At 40.0% G+C, this 16,760-nt stretch overlaps 1 protein-coding gene across 1 annotated transcript; it reads right to left on the bottom strand.

Annotated features, from left to right (window-relative positions):
- On the bottom strand, nt 1-12,506 carry st3gal8 (ST3 beta-galactoside alpha-2,3-sialyltransferase 8). Its single transcript, XM_044024053.1, has 9 exons — nt 12,447-12,506; nt 3,892-4,240; nt 3,180-3,297; nt 2,955-3,093; nt 1,764-1,957; nt 1,502-1,681; nt 1,252-1,297; nt 909-1,028; nt 1-758 (listed from the first exon to the last, which is right to left on the bottom strand). The coding sequence occupies exons 2-9, from the start codon at nt 4,022-4,024 to the stop codon at nt 591-593; spliced, it is 1,098 nt and encodes a 365-aa protein (XP_043879988.1). The 5' UTR covers nt 4,025-4,240; nt 12,447-12,506; the 3' UTR covers nt 1-590.
- Nucleotides 12,507-16,760: the final 4,254 nt, after the last annotated feature.

The following is a 16,760-nucleotide window of genomic DNA, read 5'->3' as shown; positions in this document are numbered from 1 at the left end:
AAAAGGTCATTAAGCAGGTTTGTAATTCAGTCAGCGAGAGATGGTAGGTCTCAAAAAGCCACCTTTCCATCAAGCAGTGCAGTTGGGTTCAGTCAAGTATGTTATGATCAGCTTTTCTATTGCCAAAACTTGTGAAGGTGACCAAAATAATACCACCCTTCTGTTGGGGAAACAAATACAATGGTCCAGCACCTAAAAGTTGGAGCAAGACACACCGCAGTCCATCATTTTCACAAGACAACGGGAAATGGACTAGGAAAAACACAAAACTGACAGAGAGAGGATTCAAGGCTGTCTGTGTTTCTTCTTTCTTGAATTTAATGCTGAAATGCACCGTACCACTTGGTGGAAATGAAGTTTAAGCAGGCTGATTTGTCTGCCTGTAGGTTTGTTTCAAGGTCAGTCATTAGGTCAGTCAGGCAGCATGTCCACAGTCAGCAATTAAGTAAACGAGTCAGCAGGTCTGAACTTTTGTATAGAGGTCTGTCAGTCTGTCCGTGGGTCAGTAAGCACATTTGTGTGTCGGTCTGCGAGTCTGTCATCAGGTAGGTTTGTAGGCCAGTCTGTAGAACAGCAGGTGAGTTGTTGTGTCACTGGTGCAGAATGATCTTGCCTTCACTGGCAAGCCGGTGAATGACCTCCGTCTCAAAGTCGGCGTTGTGGACGCCAGTCTTCCTGAAGGCTCCAGCGTAGCGATTCTCTTCCCAGTAGTGATGCCAGTTCCCGAGCTTGTCGGCACCATAACCAAACACTGACACCTGAGCACAGAGGCCATGATATTCAGCAATATAATTTACATTTTTATTATTTGATGGTGCATTTAGAAGTGGACTGCTTGGTTCGCTCCTGTCATTTTCTCACTGTAAAAATACCTGGTAAAACAATCAAAAAAATATTCTTCTTCCTACCTGATCACAGGTGTGTAGAGCAAAGATAATGGCCAGCATTCCCGTGGATGGGTAGCGACCATGATGCTCCGTCCAACGATCATACACATATTTAAAGAACACCGGGTTCACGACCAGAACCTGTACCAACACACACCATGGTAAACCGTTCAATATGTCGTCTGATCCAAGACAAACCTACACATGCTTAAAACCACAGTCAGAGTGGACCAATCTATGTGAACTAACATGAACTTCTCATGAATCGGTGGAGACCTTTGTGGTTCAAGTTGTGTAAATCTCAAGTAATCCTTTTACGTAAGTCAATGCAAACATTAAGAAATGAAGTAAACTGTTATGTTACCTTGTCTTTGTCGGCCTCCACTCTGTCCTTAACCCGCATGTAAGTCCTGAACACACAAACAACACTGACTATTAGAACATACATTTGCACATTCCGAGCTATATCGTCTAAATGAAAATATTAGAAAACCAATTATTGTTATTATAAATTATAAATTGTTTTATTTAAATCTGAAGATCTCTTTATAGGACTTTGAATTCTCTGAATGAATTACTGGAGGATGTGCAGATTTCAGGTTTCACTTTCGTACATTTTGATTTCGCCAGTGGACAGCGCACTGGTCAGCCACTCGAGATCTCTCAGTTTGAACGGCAGCAGGACGAGGCTGACTCCTCGTGCGACATCCACCGCGCTCTCTGGGTACAGGAAGTGATGCGTCGTTCGATTACCGACATCTGTCTCAAATCCTCGAGTCACAGCCTTGTTCATTCTGAGGAGGAGGAACAATTCAGTGAGGCAGATGAGGAGAAGGGGTGCTTGCATTTTATTGTGCGTGTATATACAGTACATACCGGATGACAGAGTTGTGGGAGTCGATCCGTTTACCGTATCCAGACTGCCGCAAGTTGCCTGAATTGCCGACCACTGCACAACTACGGCAACGTGAAGGGTGGGGCTTAAAGTTTACAGGAGGGGGAGAAATTACCTTGAACATGTCTGACATCACTTTCTGTAAAGTTTGGTCGTTACTGGAGTGCTGAAGGCCCTGAAAAAGCAAGAAGCACATCACGTTATTTTATTTTTTTCTAAAGCACGTTTGATGTCTACATTTATAAGATGTATATAACGCATCTGAAAGCGACACTTCCAATCAGGTATTCATTAGGGTGAAGTTTTACTCAGTTTATCTCATAAACCTGCTATTCTCCGGCTGTAAACAGTGAATAATTTGTTGTTTAATAACTTGTTTTCTTGGTCGTCTATGATGGAAGATATTAAACACTGAGAAACTGTGATGGACATGATCTGGTTTATTGATCCCTTAAGAAAGTTATTGTCAAAGTAAGTGATGGTAAACAGTGAATGCAACCATGCACACACACACACACACACACACACAATATACAGTATGCTGCATAATATGGATCAGACTGCTGTTAGTAGCATAACCAGCCCCTCCTTTTAATTTACTAATGGTTCCTGCTGCAGGACTTAATCTATAAATGCAGGAAACTGACTCAGGCATTCCTCTCCTCATTCAGACTGTTAACAGCTTCCACAGTGACTAAATTTAAGACGTCTAAACATTTCAGTTTTCTTTAAAATACTAATCTTAATTAGACATCCTCATAATTTAGTGCACATTTTGCAGAAAAATACACTTCCTTCTTAAATTCTTCCTTCTAAAATTAATTTACTTAATTTTCTTCCAGAACATTCCCTGATATTTTTTTCTGGAATCGGACTGCATTTTAATTAATGAATTAACCAATGATGCACCAAATGATGCTAACAAAAAAACTGTAGAAATATTGTCATGATTAAATTCTTCATGTAGATTACTTTGCATATAACACCTCTCAATTGATCATTTTTGATTTAAAAAACAAAACAAAAAAAACCTCTGATAATAACAATAATAACTGTTAAAGCAATCCTTTAAAAGCCAAACTAACCTTTAAAAGCAGATCATCATTCAGACATATGCAGTATTCTGTACAGTGACATTGAGGGAAGAAATAACTATTTTGTTTGGTCCTTACCAGCCACCATTTTAGCGCATCAGGGTCAAGGTTGTTGTTGGTGTTTTGAAGGACTGGCTGTTGTTTTGGGTCATAGTGCGAGCTGAACCAGCCCGAATTCCCGAGGTCGGAGATGCAGGACTCGGAACAACCACAGGACCTGAAAGACACACGACACTGTCAGATGGACACAGAGAGGGGCATGATGGGAAACACAAAGCGAGGGATTGATCGCATGTGTGTCACCTCCGTCTCTTCTGTGACTTGTCTACAGGCTCCTCTTTGGTCTGGGTGATGTTGGAGGGAGTAGGTGCCTTGGGGAGGTCACGGGTCAGGTCAGCAGGAGGTGGCGTGAGTTCAACCACTGCAAACACAAACAGACAGTGTCAGACAACAGTGCATTATGGGAGATCTGTTTGGACTGTCGACATTTTAGTGGTACATTTGGAACACTACTTGTCCTGCTTCTGCTCATGCACTACTACTAATTATACTACACTGTCTACAGTATGCAAGTACAGTGTGCAATTAATAACCTTGTGTAAATGTTTCATTTGTGTATATTTCATATACATAGAGGGCATGGATTCAGGCCAAGCTGTGCTCACAACACCCTCTGGACAACTTGTTAATAACTTGTTACTTTAAAATCCCTGATGTGTTTCTAGGCTGGATATTTTGAACTTGAACATGTTTTATTGTTTGTCGAGTTGCACAAACATTGGTCATAATAAACAAAAAGTGAAAATTTGTCAAATTTGTCATGTACAAACGTGAATATTTTTAATGATGCACCAGGTTAGAGAAAATGTGCAGTATTAGTTGTGTCGAAATAATCTTTTAATTGAGACCTTGTGAATTAGAAACAAATGGATACAGGAAGGCAGCAGCAATACCAGCCCTAGTTTTGTATGTATCGATATCCACAACAATGACAATGATGACATCAGTTCCTCACCTGTCTCCTCGCTGGTGGGCGGGGAAAGTGACAGAGGCAGGACATGTCTCCGCTGGATGCGTTGACTGGCGAACATGAGGAAGACGATGGCAGCGATCACCACAGCCAGGCACAGCTTCCTCCTCAGCAACATGGCTGAGCCAGTGACAGGTGGGCAACAACAGGAGGAGGGATGTGTTGTTGTGAGGTCAATTAGCCTTTCTTCCTGCTACGTCAGCATCATCAGACTGTGTCATCTGGACATTTTCCACGGTTCGGTCATCTCCCCACTCAGCCACATCTCCATGGAGCCTGAGACTTCTGCACAATGCTGCTTCTTTATTGGTGGAGACAGGACCTGTGTTCACACCTGAGACACACAGAAAGACAGGACCACATCAGCATCACCAATAATTAACTATTCTTAACTAACTGTGCATCAAACCTAAAATTTATACCAAACCATTTACAACCAACAACCATGTCATCACAAACAAGTATAACACAAAATGTCAGAAACAACAGTGTAATTCAACAAACTGCATGGAGCCACAGATCTACAGTGGTAAAGTGCCTTCAACCAGGAAAACAATGACCGGAAAGTCTAGTTTTAGGTTTTTGCTGACGCCGGGAGTCACGCTCCCGTCTTCCACTTCACCTCCCCTCTCCTGCAGGAATGTCTCCATGAAGACAGACTCAGTCTCTGCATACCAATCAGACCTGGATTCACTTCAGCTTCTCCTGTTTCAGTTCTTGCTCTGCTCCTGTCTCTCTCACTCCCTCTCTCCTTATCCCTGTGTGTGTGAGTGTGAGAGTATGTGCTTGCCAATGGTCCAAATCAGCTAAGCTGTATGGGTGTTTCTTCATTACTGTGTTGCGTAAGTAATACTTATTTAGTAATGTTTGTTCCAGCTACAGTACACTTGTATTGCTAAAAGCATAATCCACTTGCCTAAAAGGGGTGGTCAAAACCCAAATACCACATTATTAACATTTTGTGCACCAGTTTTATCTCATTAATTAAACAATTAAACCCTCCACAAATTACTGGGGGGGTGGTGGGGGGTGATTGATTTAACTTTCTGTGAGTTAGCATAAAAAAGATCAATTGACATTTCAGCCCACTAGATGCTACCAAGTGCTCGCTCTCAGCTGTTGTGATATATATTGCAGTATATGATTTTGCAAATACTTGACTTAAATATCGTGATAATATCATATCATGACTTAAATATCGTGATAATATCGTATCATGACTTAAATATCATGATAATATTGTATTGTGGGGTCTCATCCATAATATTACAAAAGAAATCTTACAACATGCAATATTTGCCAGAAAAAAACAACTTTTCCACCATTTACCACCACTATCAAAAACGTATATACTTTCAGGCTCCTCCTCAGTTTATCTCACGTTTCTTGCACTAACAGACAGTTAAATTGTTTTTCTCCTCGACTAAGATAAAATAAACAACAATATTGTAGTAGCAAACGTACACTTGATTTCAAAGCCACCGAAGGCCTAAAGCCTCTTTACAACAACGCATAACATTCCCTTGATGTTCCAGGTCGTGAATGACGATCTATTGATTTAACAGTAATGTAACCTATTTTTATTATGGCAGCTTTAAGCAGAGGTATTATTCATCATACATGATGACACACACACACACACACACACACACACACACACACTCATGATGTTCAATCTACGTTAGCCGGCATATACCAGCTAACGTAAACCATGGTACCAAATACAGTAAATCGTAAAACATTATATTAATAAACATTATAATGCCTTTGTTTGAAAAACAAGTGACACTGAAGGGACTTTGACTGGTAGTACAACTACTAGTTACTCCCTCTGTCAAAAGTAGACTTCTGCAAAGCTTCAGTTTACAGTTAAAAAATCAGGATGATAACAGACAAGTCAAGACAGATAACTGATTAAACCACACACTCACTCAGTCACTCACACAAACACACACCCAGACAGAAAAGGGCAATGCTCTCAGAAGAAAAGCAGCTCAGAGGAGTCGTCAGTTATTTGGTCTGGATGTGAAAGTCCACACAGAAAGCACTAATATGCTGATCAATAAAAATAATTCCAGGGATTAAGTAAATAACTATCCAAACATTAATGATTAACAAGGTAGTAGGTTTTTTTAGAGTTTCCACTAACAGTCATTACATTTTCTTTTTAAGAAAGTCTAATAAATAACAGCGTTCATAAACCCATTTAAGATCCGTATTGTGGTTCCATGCTGCTCTCCACTGTGCCAGATAAATTAGAGAAATCATTATCATTTTAAAAAAACATTTACTTACTCACTAAATCTATATTTGTTGGACATAGCAGATGATGCGACCATGTGTTAAAAGGTGTGGTCGATCAGACTGCAACACATCTCTAAACCATAGAGACATAAACAGGTTCATTCCACTGTCAGTATCACAAAGCTCTTGCTTCAGAAAGGTGATTAATTGGGAGGAGCAGTGAGGTCTTCATTTCTAGCCAATGGACAGAGTTAATCAGTTTAGTTTCAGATAAATGACGAGAGGCTGTTTGACTCATTTGCAGGAAATGAGCCCCAGCACCCGACACACCAGTCAGTGCATCCCTGATAACATGCACAATAATCAGAAGCTGTGACACAGCAACTTGTCCAGATTTTTACTAATTTTTGTCAAACATGATGACACAGACTGTACTCTGGTTAGTCACTTCTGCAAATTCAGTTTCAGTTTTGTGATGTATAAGAATAAGTTCAATGGAGAAAGCCAACTACGTGATTAAACTATCTCTTCTGTGACTCACATGCTCTGCTGTCACTTCCACTATTCAAAGTCTTTGACATGCACAGATGAAAACAAGGCCACGTAAAGACACAGCTCTTCATGTGCATGGTAATGTCCTACTACATGGGAGAGATAAGCGCTCAGGAGATAGTGGAGGGTTAATAACCGCCGGTTGATTCACAGTGTCCTCTATGTTGTTTTAACGTTTGGAGGGCCTTCGCGGGTTTCGGGGTCGCATGGTTCCCTGAGCTGGGGAAAACATGTGACAGGACCCCATTCCCGTGTCTCTGTGTGACCTTTGACCCAAGTGTTGACAACAGGATGGACATCAGCTGCTCTGCAGATGGAGAGCAGTGCCAAGCTGGAAAAAACAAACAAACAATAACAACAGCACCACGGAGGAAGACTGATGGGCTGGTGGAGTAATGAGAGGAATGCCTGACTCTGCTGTCTGTTTCACTGCTGATTTGTATGCATCTTATTTTTTACTTTTGATGCTTTTATTTGCATGGACAGTAGAGATGTGACAGGAAATGAGAGCGGATGACACATTTTTTGGAGAGGACTGTGTTCCTGTGTTTGCTCTTATGCAATAAGTAAAACATTTTTTAATAACATACTGTTTCCTAATGTCTGGGAGACAGGACAACGAGCAATAATCAGCTATGTAAAGAGACAACCATACATACAACAACTGCATCAATACAAGTTAGTTTTTTGTATAGCGCATTATGTGTAAGAGCATGAGCCTGTGTGTTGGGGTTGTCACTGAAGTGTAGCTGAAATTAGAGTTAGAGTGAGTGGGAGTACTTCAGTGCCTCTTTCCAGGCACTGAAGACCAGGATAGTCCTGAGGTCCAGACAACCGTGCACTGGGGACCCGCCTGGATCCCAGTCACGAGGCCCATAACCCAACAGAGAGTGCAAGCCTCCCTGAAAGGACAGACTAGAGCTTGCCACAACCACCACAGCTACACACCTGGGAATAAAACCACCCTACAGGCATAAGAGGCACTTCCATCCAAGTTGCTGGGACAAGGGAGAACACCCCTGCCCCTCCAGTCTGCCCACCTATTGAGATGTGTTGTTATGCGTGTGTATATAGGAGGTGTGGTGAATATGAAATATGTTGTATCTAAGGTAATACCCCACTGCTGTTGGACAGTTTGGCTTGTAAATATGCTACACCTATCCCCCAGACCCTAGTGTCAATCATGCACTTATTTTAGTAATCAGCTAACTGGTTTGAGCATAAAAACAATAAAAAGTTCCCTTGCTCATCTATAGCAGCAAACTGAATAGCTTTGATTCATGGATAAAACAAGACATTTGAGGCCATCGTCATTTTAACGTTTAGGAAAAACATTCAGAATTGACATTCTGGCACTTTATGGACCAAACAACTTATGGATTAATCAAGAAACAAACAACTGATGAATCAACAACAAACATCATTAGTTGCAGCCCTTGTTTACATACACTTGTCAAGCATGTGCCAGATAAAACAGACAGCAGATTTTCAATGTGCAAATGATTGCAGCTACGCAGCTGCTAGAATGACAGGCTGACACCAAGCTCTGAGCACAGCTCCAACAGCAGTATTACCATTAATCAATCCTGTTCTCCACTCACAACAGCATTTCCATTGGTGGTGGACATTTATTACTTCTTGGCAACTGTATATGGTCTTGTCCTGCAAATTTCCCTTACATCTCTACACTCTACGCTACAGCCATGTGCTTCTATGAAGGGGGTGTTCAGGTTCAATACCCAGACCTACTTGAATGTTTTGGTTTCCATGAAAACATCAAGAACAACATGTGGTCATATAGACTTGTTATTTATTAAAGTCAAAAGTCACTGACCAGAGACAGCATGGAAAATTAGTAGACCTGAAGCTACAGTGGGAAGTCTAAGAAAAAACATTGCTCACTCACTCCCACACCGAGTATTGACTCACAGTCAGTCAGACAGACACTAAACTCCAATAACAGTAGTAAGTTTATTTGTTCAGAAGTCCAAACTTCAACTCAAGTGAAGTTTTGAACACTCAAGTGCAACTCAAAAGTGTTCAACACCAATTAAACCTAAACCTGGACAGAGAGAAAATCAGGACTTAAAGACAATAAGCATAAAATAACACCAAGCATAAAATGTGACCATAAAAACAACCAATTAACAAAAATGCTAAGGCAAATTGCTGCTTGGTACAGAGGAAAGGTTCAAGGAGCTGCAGCAATTTTTGTGGTTCCTGTCCTTTTTATTTTTAGACTAGATTTTTAGAGCACAGCCAGGATCACACTACTTTACACGCTACTGTTTCCAAACACTGTTGTTGTTCCTCTGAAGTAGCTTCATGGCATCTACTATCTGAAGACAAAGAGCCACAAAAGACAGCAAGATGTAATATGTCCCGGACGATGGTCCCACGGACATAACTATATCGAGTGTCCATCCATCCATTTCCTGCTGCTTTATGAACATGAGTGAGCGCTGATGAAGTGTGTGAGCTCACATTGAGGGAGTGGTCAAGCAAGAGAGAGGTTGTGGGGGAGTTTTGTTTGTGTGTGTTGGTTAATGTAACTACATACATTCTTGGTGCTCTAACATGTATTTTCTGCTAAGGCGGTGAAGTAAATTGCTGCAGTTACTACCACAGGTACTTCCTCAGCTAAGCCCTTAGCATGTGTCTCCACACTGATATGCTGCTCCTGAGAAGAGCCTTGAGACACACAGACGAGTCTGTGACAATCCGTTTCTGTAGCTCAGATTTAGAAGCAGACCTCTATAATTACATCTGCTCAACAACAGAGGGCATTTGAAATACAATCCACGCCATCATCTCTGTCTATAATTATGTGTTTCAATATTCTTGTTTAGTTGTCAAAACAACCTACACATCATAAACAGTCACACACTTCTGATGAGACCACAATCTGGGAAAAAAACTGCACCACTGAGTTCACATTTTCCTAGGATGAATCTGTGACCCTATTAATATTATAATAATAATAATTGATTTTATTGTTATTGTGACCATATGCTTCTCTTCTATTAACTTCTGTTTCAAAACCTGTTGTTTTGTTTGTACTCTGCTGAACTTGTTTCTGTACATGTGACACATGTCTGTCCGACCCGGGAGACGGATCCCTCATCTGTGGCTCTTCCTGAGGTTTCTCCTATTTTGTTTCTTGCATACAAGGGTTTTTGTGGAGTATGTCCTCATTTCATGTGAGGGTCTAAGGATATAGGGTGTCACTAGCTGTACAGCCCTTCGAGGTAAACTGTGTTTGTGATGTCGGACTTTATACTGTAAATAAAATCTATTCGACCTGACACACACACACACACCATTAATTGCTTCAGGACTGCTATAAACACTAATGCAGGCAGGGAAGTAATGTACCATTACCAGAAAAAATTCAATAAGGCATGATTATATATTATTATATTAACTATTCCAGTTAAAATATACAGTATTAAAACTCTACAACAGGGGACAGTTAAGCTTAAACTGTATGAATATAGTAGCACTGTACATGATCCTTCATAAACAGTGTGTATTCAGTATACACTGGAAACTTTAGGAAACAAAAGTATATAAAAGTCAGATTGGTGAAGTTTGCTCCACGATCATCAGACACATGTTTATACTGTTGTTGTATTGTTGTTTCCTGTCATGCGTTGCCTCACCAATTGTGTTGCTACCATCTTTGGCTCATTTGTGGAAATAACTGAAGTGGTTATTCTCAGTTTCCTGTGTTTTACAGCACATCCGTTTCTTCCACGTGTTGTTACATGTGAATGAGCATAAGCCCCGTAAAGAAGGGTTTCAAGAGCATGGTTATAACAGACTACACAATAATAACATTAACAAATGAATATGTACGGGATTTTGTATATTAAGTTTGAAACAGACCAATTATGACTGACTCAACTATGACTGTTGAAATATAATAGGATTACTACAAAATCAACTGACTGGTTAGGTAACAGTATACATTAGTAAGAGATTATACTGGTGTCTGAGTACTTCATACACACACTGTAGAGTATTATAATGGTACAATTACTATCATGGATCACAGTGATAGCAACCTTTTTGACAAATGACCTGTTATTGTTTTATAGAAATACTTCACATTCTTTGGTTACAGCTTCTCAGACATGAGTATTTTCTGGTTTCCATGGCCTTCTATGCAAGGAAACACTTGGTGCAAATCACCACACAAAATATTTAAGGCGTTGTCTCAGGCTTTAGGAAAATGACCTACTGACCAATCAAAAATCATAACCAAGAGTCACAGCAGCTTAATCAATTCTGTTAACTCAGTTTATTGGGTACACCTACCGAATAAAATTGAGCAGGCAAATAATACAGCTGTTCAAAAAATGGGATGTGAGAACCCATGGGGCTTTCTGAAATAATTAGCAAAATTATACAATAATGCCTTATCGGTCAAGATAAACATTTGCGTTGTTTTGTATGGCATGACTGTAATGGCTGAAGAGACTAAAGACTGGATATGTATATGATAAACAGTGGTGGAGAGTAATTAATTATATCTACTCATATTACTGTAATAGAGTAGATTTTTTGTGCACTTTTACTTTTAAAATAATTATTAAAATGTGTCATTTTACTTTTACGAATTATTTATAATTTCATACATTTATAATATTAATAAAATTATTTTTTGGAAGTACTGTACCTCGCTACATTGAGTAAAAAAATGTTGGCCTGAATTTCAATTACAGAAAATAAGAATAACGCTTAACAAACTTTTGCAGTGAATGATGACAGGTGAATTGGTGCTAATTAACGCTCCTGAGAAAGTGACATTGGACCTTTGACCCATTTTCACTGGTACATTATGTGTTTACATATTTTATTTTGTCACCACTTTAATTTGTAAAGGGCTGCCTTTAATTAAAAACAATTAATGTCAGATTTGTGTCCCCTTGTCCTTTTTGCACAACACAAGAAAGAGTACATTTTAGACCAGCACTTTTACTAGTACTTAAGTAAAATTTTATCAAAATAGTGGTACTTTTATTGAGTACAACATTTCAGTATTCTTTCCACCTCTGATAATAAAGATCTAAATAGAGCACAGTAGAGTATGTGGAGGCGGAACTTACTGTGTAAGGGTTATTACGGTAAGAGTTGAGTCGACGCTAAGTACAGTAAAGATAACTGCAGGGTAACGGAGGGTAACGTACAATTAAGTCAAATACAGACCGAGATACGAAGCAGAGATTCGGTAAATACATATTGAAGTAGGCGGTGGTCTCGCTTCCAAAATATATATATCAAGTTACATGAAGGTCACCGCTCCAAAACAGAGAGATCAGAGGAAGTTGGTCAAGAAAGTAGAGACCATAAATAGAGACAGAAAAAAAAACTCCCCAAAAAGACACCACCAACCCCCACCCTCCACTGACTCTCCTGCTTATCTCAGTCTCACTCACTCACTGACTCTTTCTCACGTACTTACAAAAGTTGAAAACAAACAAACTCCGTCAACTAAAGTGGAAACAGCCGGCCGGAGAGTTAGCCGAAAACTGCCATTGGGTTTCGTAGGAAGTTTCCGAAGTTTTCAGTACGCTGCAGCGCGCACACACATACATAGACACAGTGAAACACAGTACAACTCACACATGGGGGTGTATTAACAGTGTCCGGACACACACACGCACACACTGAGCCGGTTAACGGACTCTAGTAAAACACCGCAAAGCTACGCAGGGAGACAAAAAGTAAAAGAGACTCACGTGAAGGCGCAGTAGAGGCCGGATGCTCTGCCTTCTTCTTCTTCTTCTCTTTGTGTGAAGCAGCGGAGCAGTGAGAACAGTGATGTGAAGCAGCGCGAGGCCACGCCCCCCCACCCCGAGAGGGAGGACCGGCGGAAGGGGGGTTGGTGGTGTTTGTGGTGGTGGTTAACATTATTATTTTTTTATGTGTGCATGTGTTCCACAAACTGTACACTGCATATTTGTTACTTCTTTAGTGGCTTTTCTGGTATAAACACTGACCTTGTCAGGACCGGTAGTCCTCATGGACACCAAAACCTTGTCCTGATGAGGCAGAACCTCATTTGTGAGGCTCTGGTCAAAGTTGAATTGTGGTTAAAGGTTTATGAATTAGTGACTTAAAGTGGTGTAACAGTAGACGGTAACAAACGGAGGACTCCTCTAAACGGCCCCTCACTTCAAGCACTTTGGGGAACTATGGTGGCCTTAGCATATCAAAATGGTTGTTGTCATTTTTCATTTACTAAGTAAGCGTCTGCTTCAAATTTTGGAACACAAACACACAAAACACATTTGGCTGACTTATCGGCATGGGCTGCTGTAGAAACATGGCTGTACTATACAATATGGCAGCTTAAAGCAAGGCCCTTGACCAAAATACAGGCTCATCAAGTATACTCACAAGGTCTCCTCTGACTTTTACCTGTGGTGTTAACTGAAGAGGAAGCTGAGTGTGATGTTTCTGAGGAAAAGGATGATAATGAGGACTTTTCTCGACTGAAGCCATATAAGTTTGAGCTGGTGAGGAGGGAGAAACTGGAGAAAGACTGGCTCATCTCCATGGTGGAGTGTATACATCTAAATGGGGCAGAGCATCGAAAGAGTCATAAAGTGCTTGATCGGATGGAAATGAGTCGACTCCCAAGAGGCAACCTCTGGAATAGGAACATTGGAAAAACAGCTCTTCTGATATTATTAGGTTGTATATGGGTGTGTAGCTGACATTCTAAGCACTCTGCAGAATTACAGCACTGAAATGTTGATTTTGGCTTTAAGGATTAGGCCTTAATTAGTTGCAATTGTATGACACAAGGGCCTTTCTCATGGAGTTTACACGTTCTCCCTGTGTCTGTGTGGGTTTTCTCTGGGTTCTCTGGTTTACTCCCACAGTCCAAAGACATGCAGATTTGGGGATTAGGCAAACTGGACTCTCTAAATTGAGTGAATGGTTGTTTGTCTCTATATGTGTGTCCCTGTGATGGACTGGCAAACTGTCCAGGGTGTACCCTGCCTTTCACCCTATGTCAGCTGAGATTGGCACCCCCCGTTACCCCTCATAATGCGGTAGAAGATGAGTGAGAGTGTGTATGATACAGTATATCACTCGAAGCAGATTAAGCCTATCAGCTCCACAAAACCCTTTCTGTTTCTCTGTATGGCTGTGTTCATATCACAGGTCTCAAACTTGCGGCCCCCATCAATTTCATGCAGCTCGCCCCTTAATATCAAGTTATAATGAGTCATTTCTGTATTTTTGTATTAATAGATTCATTTTGCATCATAAATAAGTTTATATTATGAACTATTTATCGTTCCATATCAAAACAAACACTTTTATTTTGAAATTATGTGAACTCCTGGCTAAAAAATGGCTTTTCTGACCCAAAAATCTGGTCCTATTGAGGCAAAATCTAATTTCTGAGGCTCTGGTTGGAGTGACGATTAAGACCTGAAGGTTAAGGTTAAGTATGAACTTGTTAACGTTAAAAATAGCTATACAAATCTGCATGTTTGTTACAATCCATCCATCTTCTACCGCTTTATTCTGCACATGAGGGTGGTGCTGGTGCCAATCCCAGCTGACAGGTTGCCAGTCCTTCACAGGGTGTGTGTGTGTGTGTTACCATGTTCACAACAACAATACAGAAAAGATGATGCCATTCCAAAACGTTTTAGAACGGCTCCAAGCGTCTGCACACAAAGCTGTCAATGGAGTGACAAATTATAACACAGGAAATGACTTAAACATTAGCAGCTGTGTTTCATATGCAGCATGACATAAATAACAGCAGCAAACACATTCAATGTCACATTTTTCAATTTTCCTCTGGTTTGTGGTTTTCATATTTTGAATTCAATTTGTGTCAGTTAACGTTGAAGCTGCTTGAATTATTCGATTTTGTTTATATTGTCTACTCCAGAGCATCATCACAACTGCACACATATTTACTGATGTATTATCATATTATACACTAGTTAACATATTACGAAACATTTGCTGTCAACAGGGGATTTTTCTTTTCTTCCTGGGACTTTGCCCCAGGCAAAAGAGACCCAAGGGCCCCTACATTAAATTCTGACGTTTTTCTTTTCTGGATCTTATGTTTGCGTTCTTCTTCTTTTTTTTTTGACTCCCTGAAGCCATTGCCATTGTAAAATTACAAAGCAGGGGAGATGTAATGGCATGAGGCCTTAAGGGGTTTTCAACGTTGGTATCAAAGTAATCTCCTTTAGCCAGTGTTGTATTTGAGTCCGTCCGTTGAGTCTCGGTCCTCAGTGTTCAGTCATCAAGGTTGAGTCTGAGATCCAAGATGGGCTATGATGTTCCACTATGGCACACTTAAATAAAAAATAAAAAAGAAATAGATAATAAACCAAAGGTTTACATAATATCCTCAAATCTCCTATTCCTTATTTTGCCTTCTCCCTTTTGAGATCGCCACAGCGGATCATCTGCCTCCCTCTCTATCCCTCGTGTCCTCCTCTGTTTCAGCTGTCCTGGTCTTTCCCTCCTGGCCAGCTGCTCCATCTTCATCATATCCTCAAATTCTCAAGGAGTATAATAACCAATGTTTAATGTAAACTAACATAATTAATATAGAGTTTGTATTGTTTAAACATAGATTCAAAATGTATTTTGTGGACTCATATAGGTTTAGTGCCACTCTTCTGTTTTACACAGTGAGTGCAAACCACCGTGATTATGGTGTTTATTGTAGATAATAATAATCCCTTGTTTTTTTCCCCTCCGTCAGCTGTTATCGGTTCAGGGCAAGTTAGTGGCACCTGCATAACTCATGATCAAATCAACAGTTTATGTGTGCCGGGCTGCCTATGGCCGTTTTGAAGATTGGGATTTGCTGCCCCAGCCTCCACCCCACAACAAATGATCACTACACTGGTTTCAAAAGACACCATGAAAATTCCTTTTTTTTTTTGTAAAAGCCATTTTTTTGCAATTACAAATGCAGATGCTGAAACTGTGATGAAGGATTGTTTTCACTGTATATTTTGCAAAAATAGGTGAGCGGCACAGCTCATTTGCATGAGATGCACCTGAGATATAATAAAAAACTTTATTTGTATAGCACCTTTCATACAAGGATTGCAGCTCAAAGTGCTTCACAATAAAAGGAAAATAAAATTTAAAAAGCAAATACAAAAATAAAACATAACACAAGGTGGAGTGAAAAGGAGCTAGTTGAAGGCTAAGGTAAAATGACAAGTTTTAAGTCTTCTTTTAAAAATATCTAGTAAGAACCATGGAGTTAAGTTGTGTGTCTAAATGAAAAGTGAGATGCTTCATGAAGCAGATGTTCTGCACACACACATCCCCACGCACGCACGCGCACACACACACAGCAAGGACTTGGTCTGTTCTCCCATGAAATTGTCAAATGAAGGTGAATTGATTCGCATACATTGGCAAAGAGAGTTTGTTTTTAGTATTTGGTGACAATGTGGTAAAACAATGTAACAATCAACATCAGGAAACATATTTATAAAATCAAATGCCTTTTATTTATTTATTTTTTATTTTAAGACAGAGTATGGCGCAAGAGATGAAATGCAGATGCAATGGCCTGGACATGTCCTTCAAATAAAACCACATAATTTAATTTATTATGGACTTCCTGCAAGAGGAAAGCATGGTCACTCCAGAGTGAGCCACATGATTATGAGTGGGAGGAGCCCTACACATATTTTTAAATAATCATAACACTTTCTTAAGTGAACAGACAGTAAATAATAACCATAAAATAAAAAAGCTTAACATTTTTTGGGGGGGTTTAATTAAGGTAAGTAATCTGGTGCATCATGTATTTTCCCATTCCTGTCTTTACAAATGAAGCCAGAACATCTCCACCGCCCTCTAGTGGTAACATGAAGTATAGGTCATGAACCAATAAGTGGAAGGAAGAATCAGCTGGTGATTGGCTGATGAACATGGAGACCGAGTGATTAAAGAACAATTCTGATTTGGACATGGTGGATTTCAACAACAAGAAAAGGCTGGTGGCTTCAAAAATAAGAAAGAAATGTGACAGAAGCAGG

The sequence above is a fragment of the Solea senegalensis genome, linkage group LG4, assembly GCF_019176455.1.
Source record: "Solea senegalensis isolate Sse05_10M linkage group LG4, IFAPA_SoseM_1, whole genome shotgun sequence".
In the NCBI taxonomy this organism is placed as follows: domain Eukaryota; kingdom Metazoa; phylum Chordata; class Actinopteri; order Pleuronectiformes; family Soleidae; genus Solea; species Solea senegalensis.
Note: the sequence above shows the minus strand (reverse complement) of the source record. Positions and strands in the feature narration are given on the sequence as shown.

Coding starts and splice junctions, on each gene's coding strand:
- st3gal8 (XM_044024053.1), bottom strand. CDS start 4,024: ATGTTGCTGAGGAGGAAGCTGTGCCTGGCTGTGGTGATCGCTGCCATC. Junction 1,682..1,763: donor TCCCACAACTCTGTCATCCG/GTATGTACTGTA, acceptor CCTCCTCCTCAG/AATGAACAAGGCTGTGACTC. Junction 759..908: donor CTCTACACACCTGTGATCAG/GTAGGAAGAAGA, acceptor CTCTGTGCTCAG/GTGTCAGTGTTTGGTTATGG.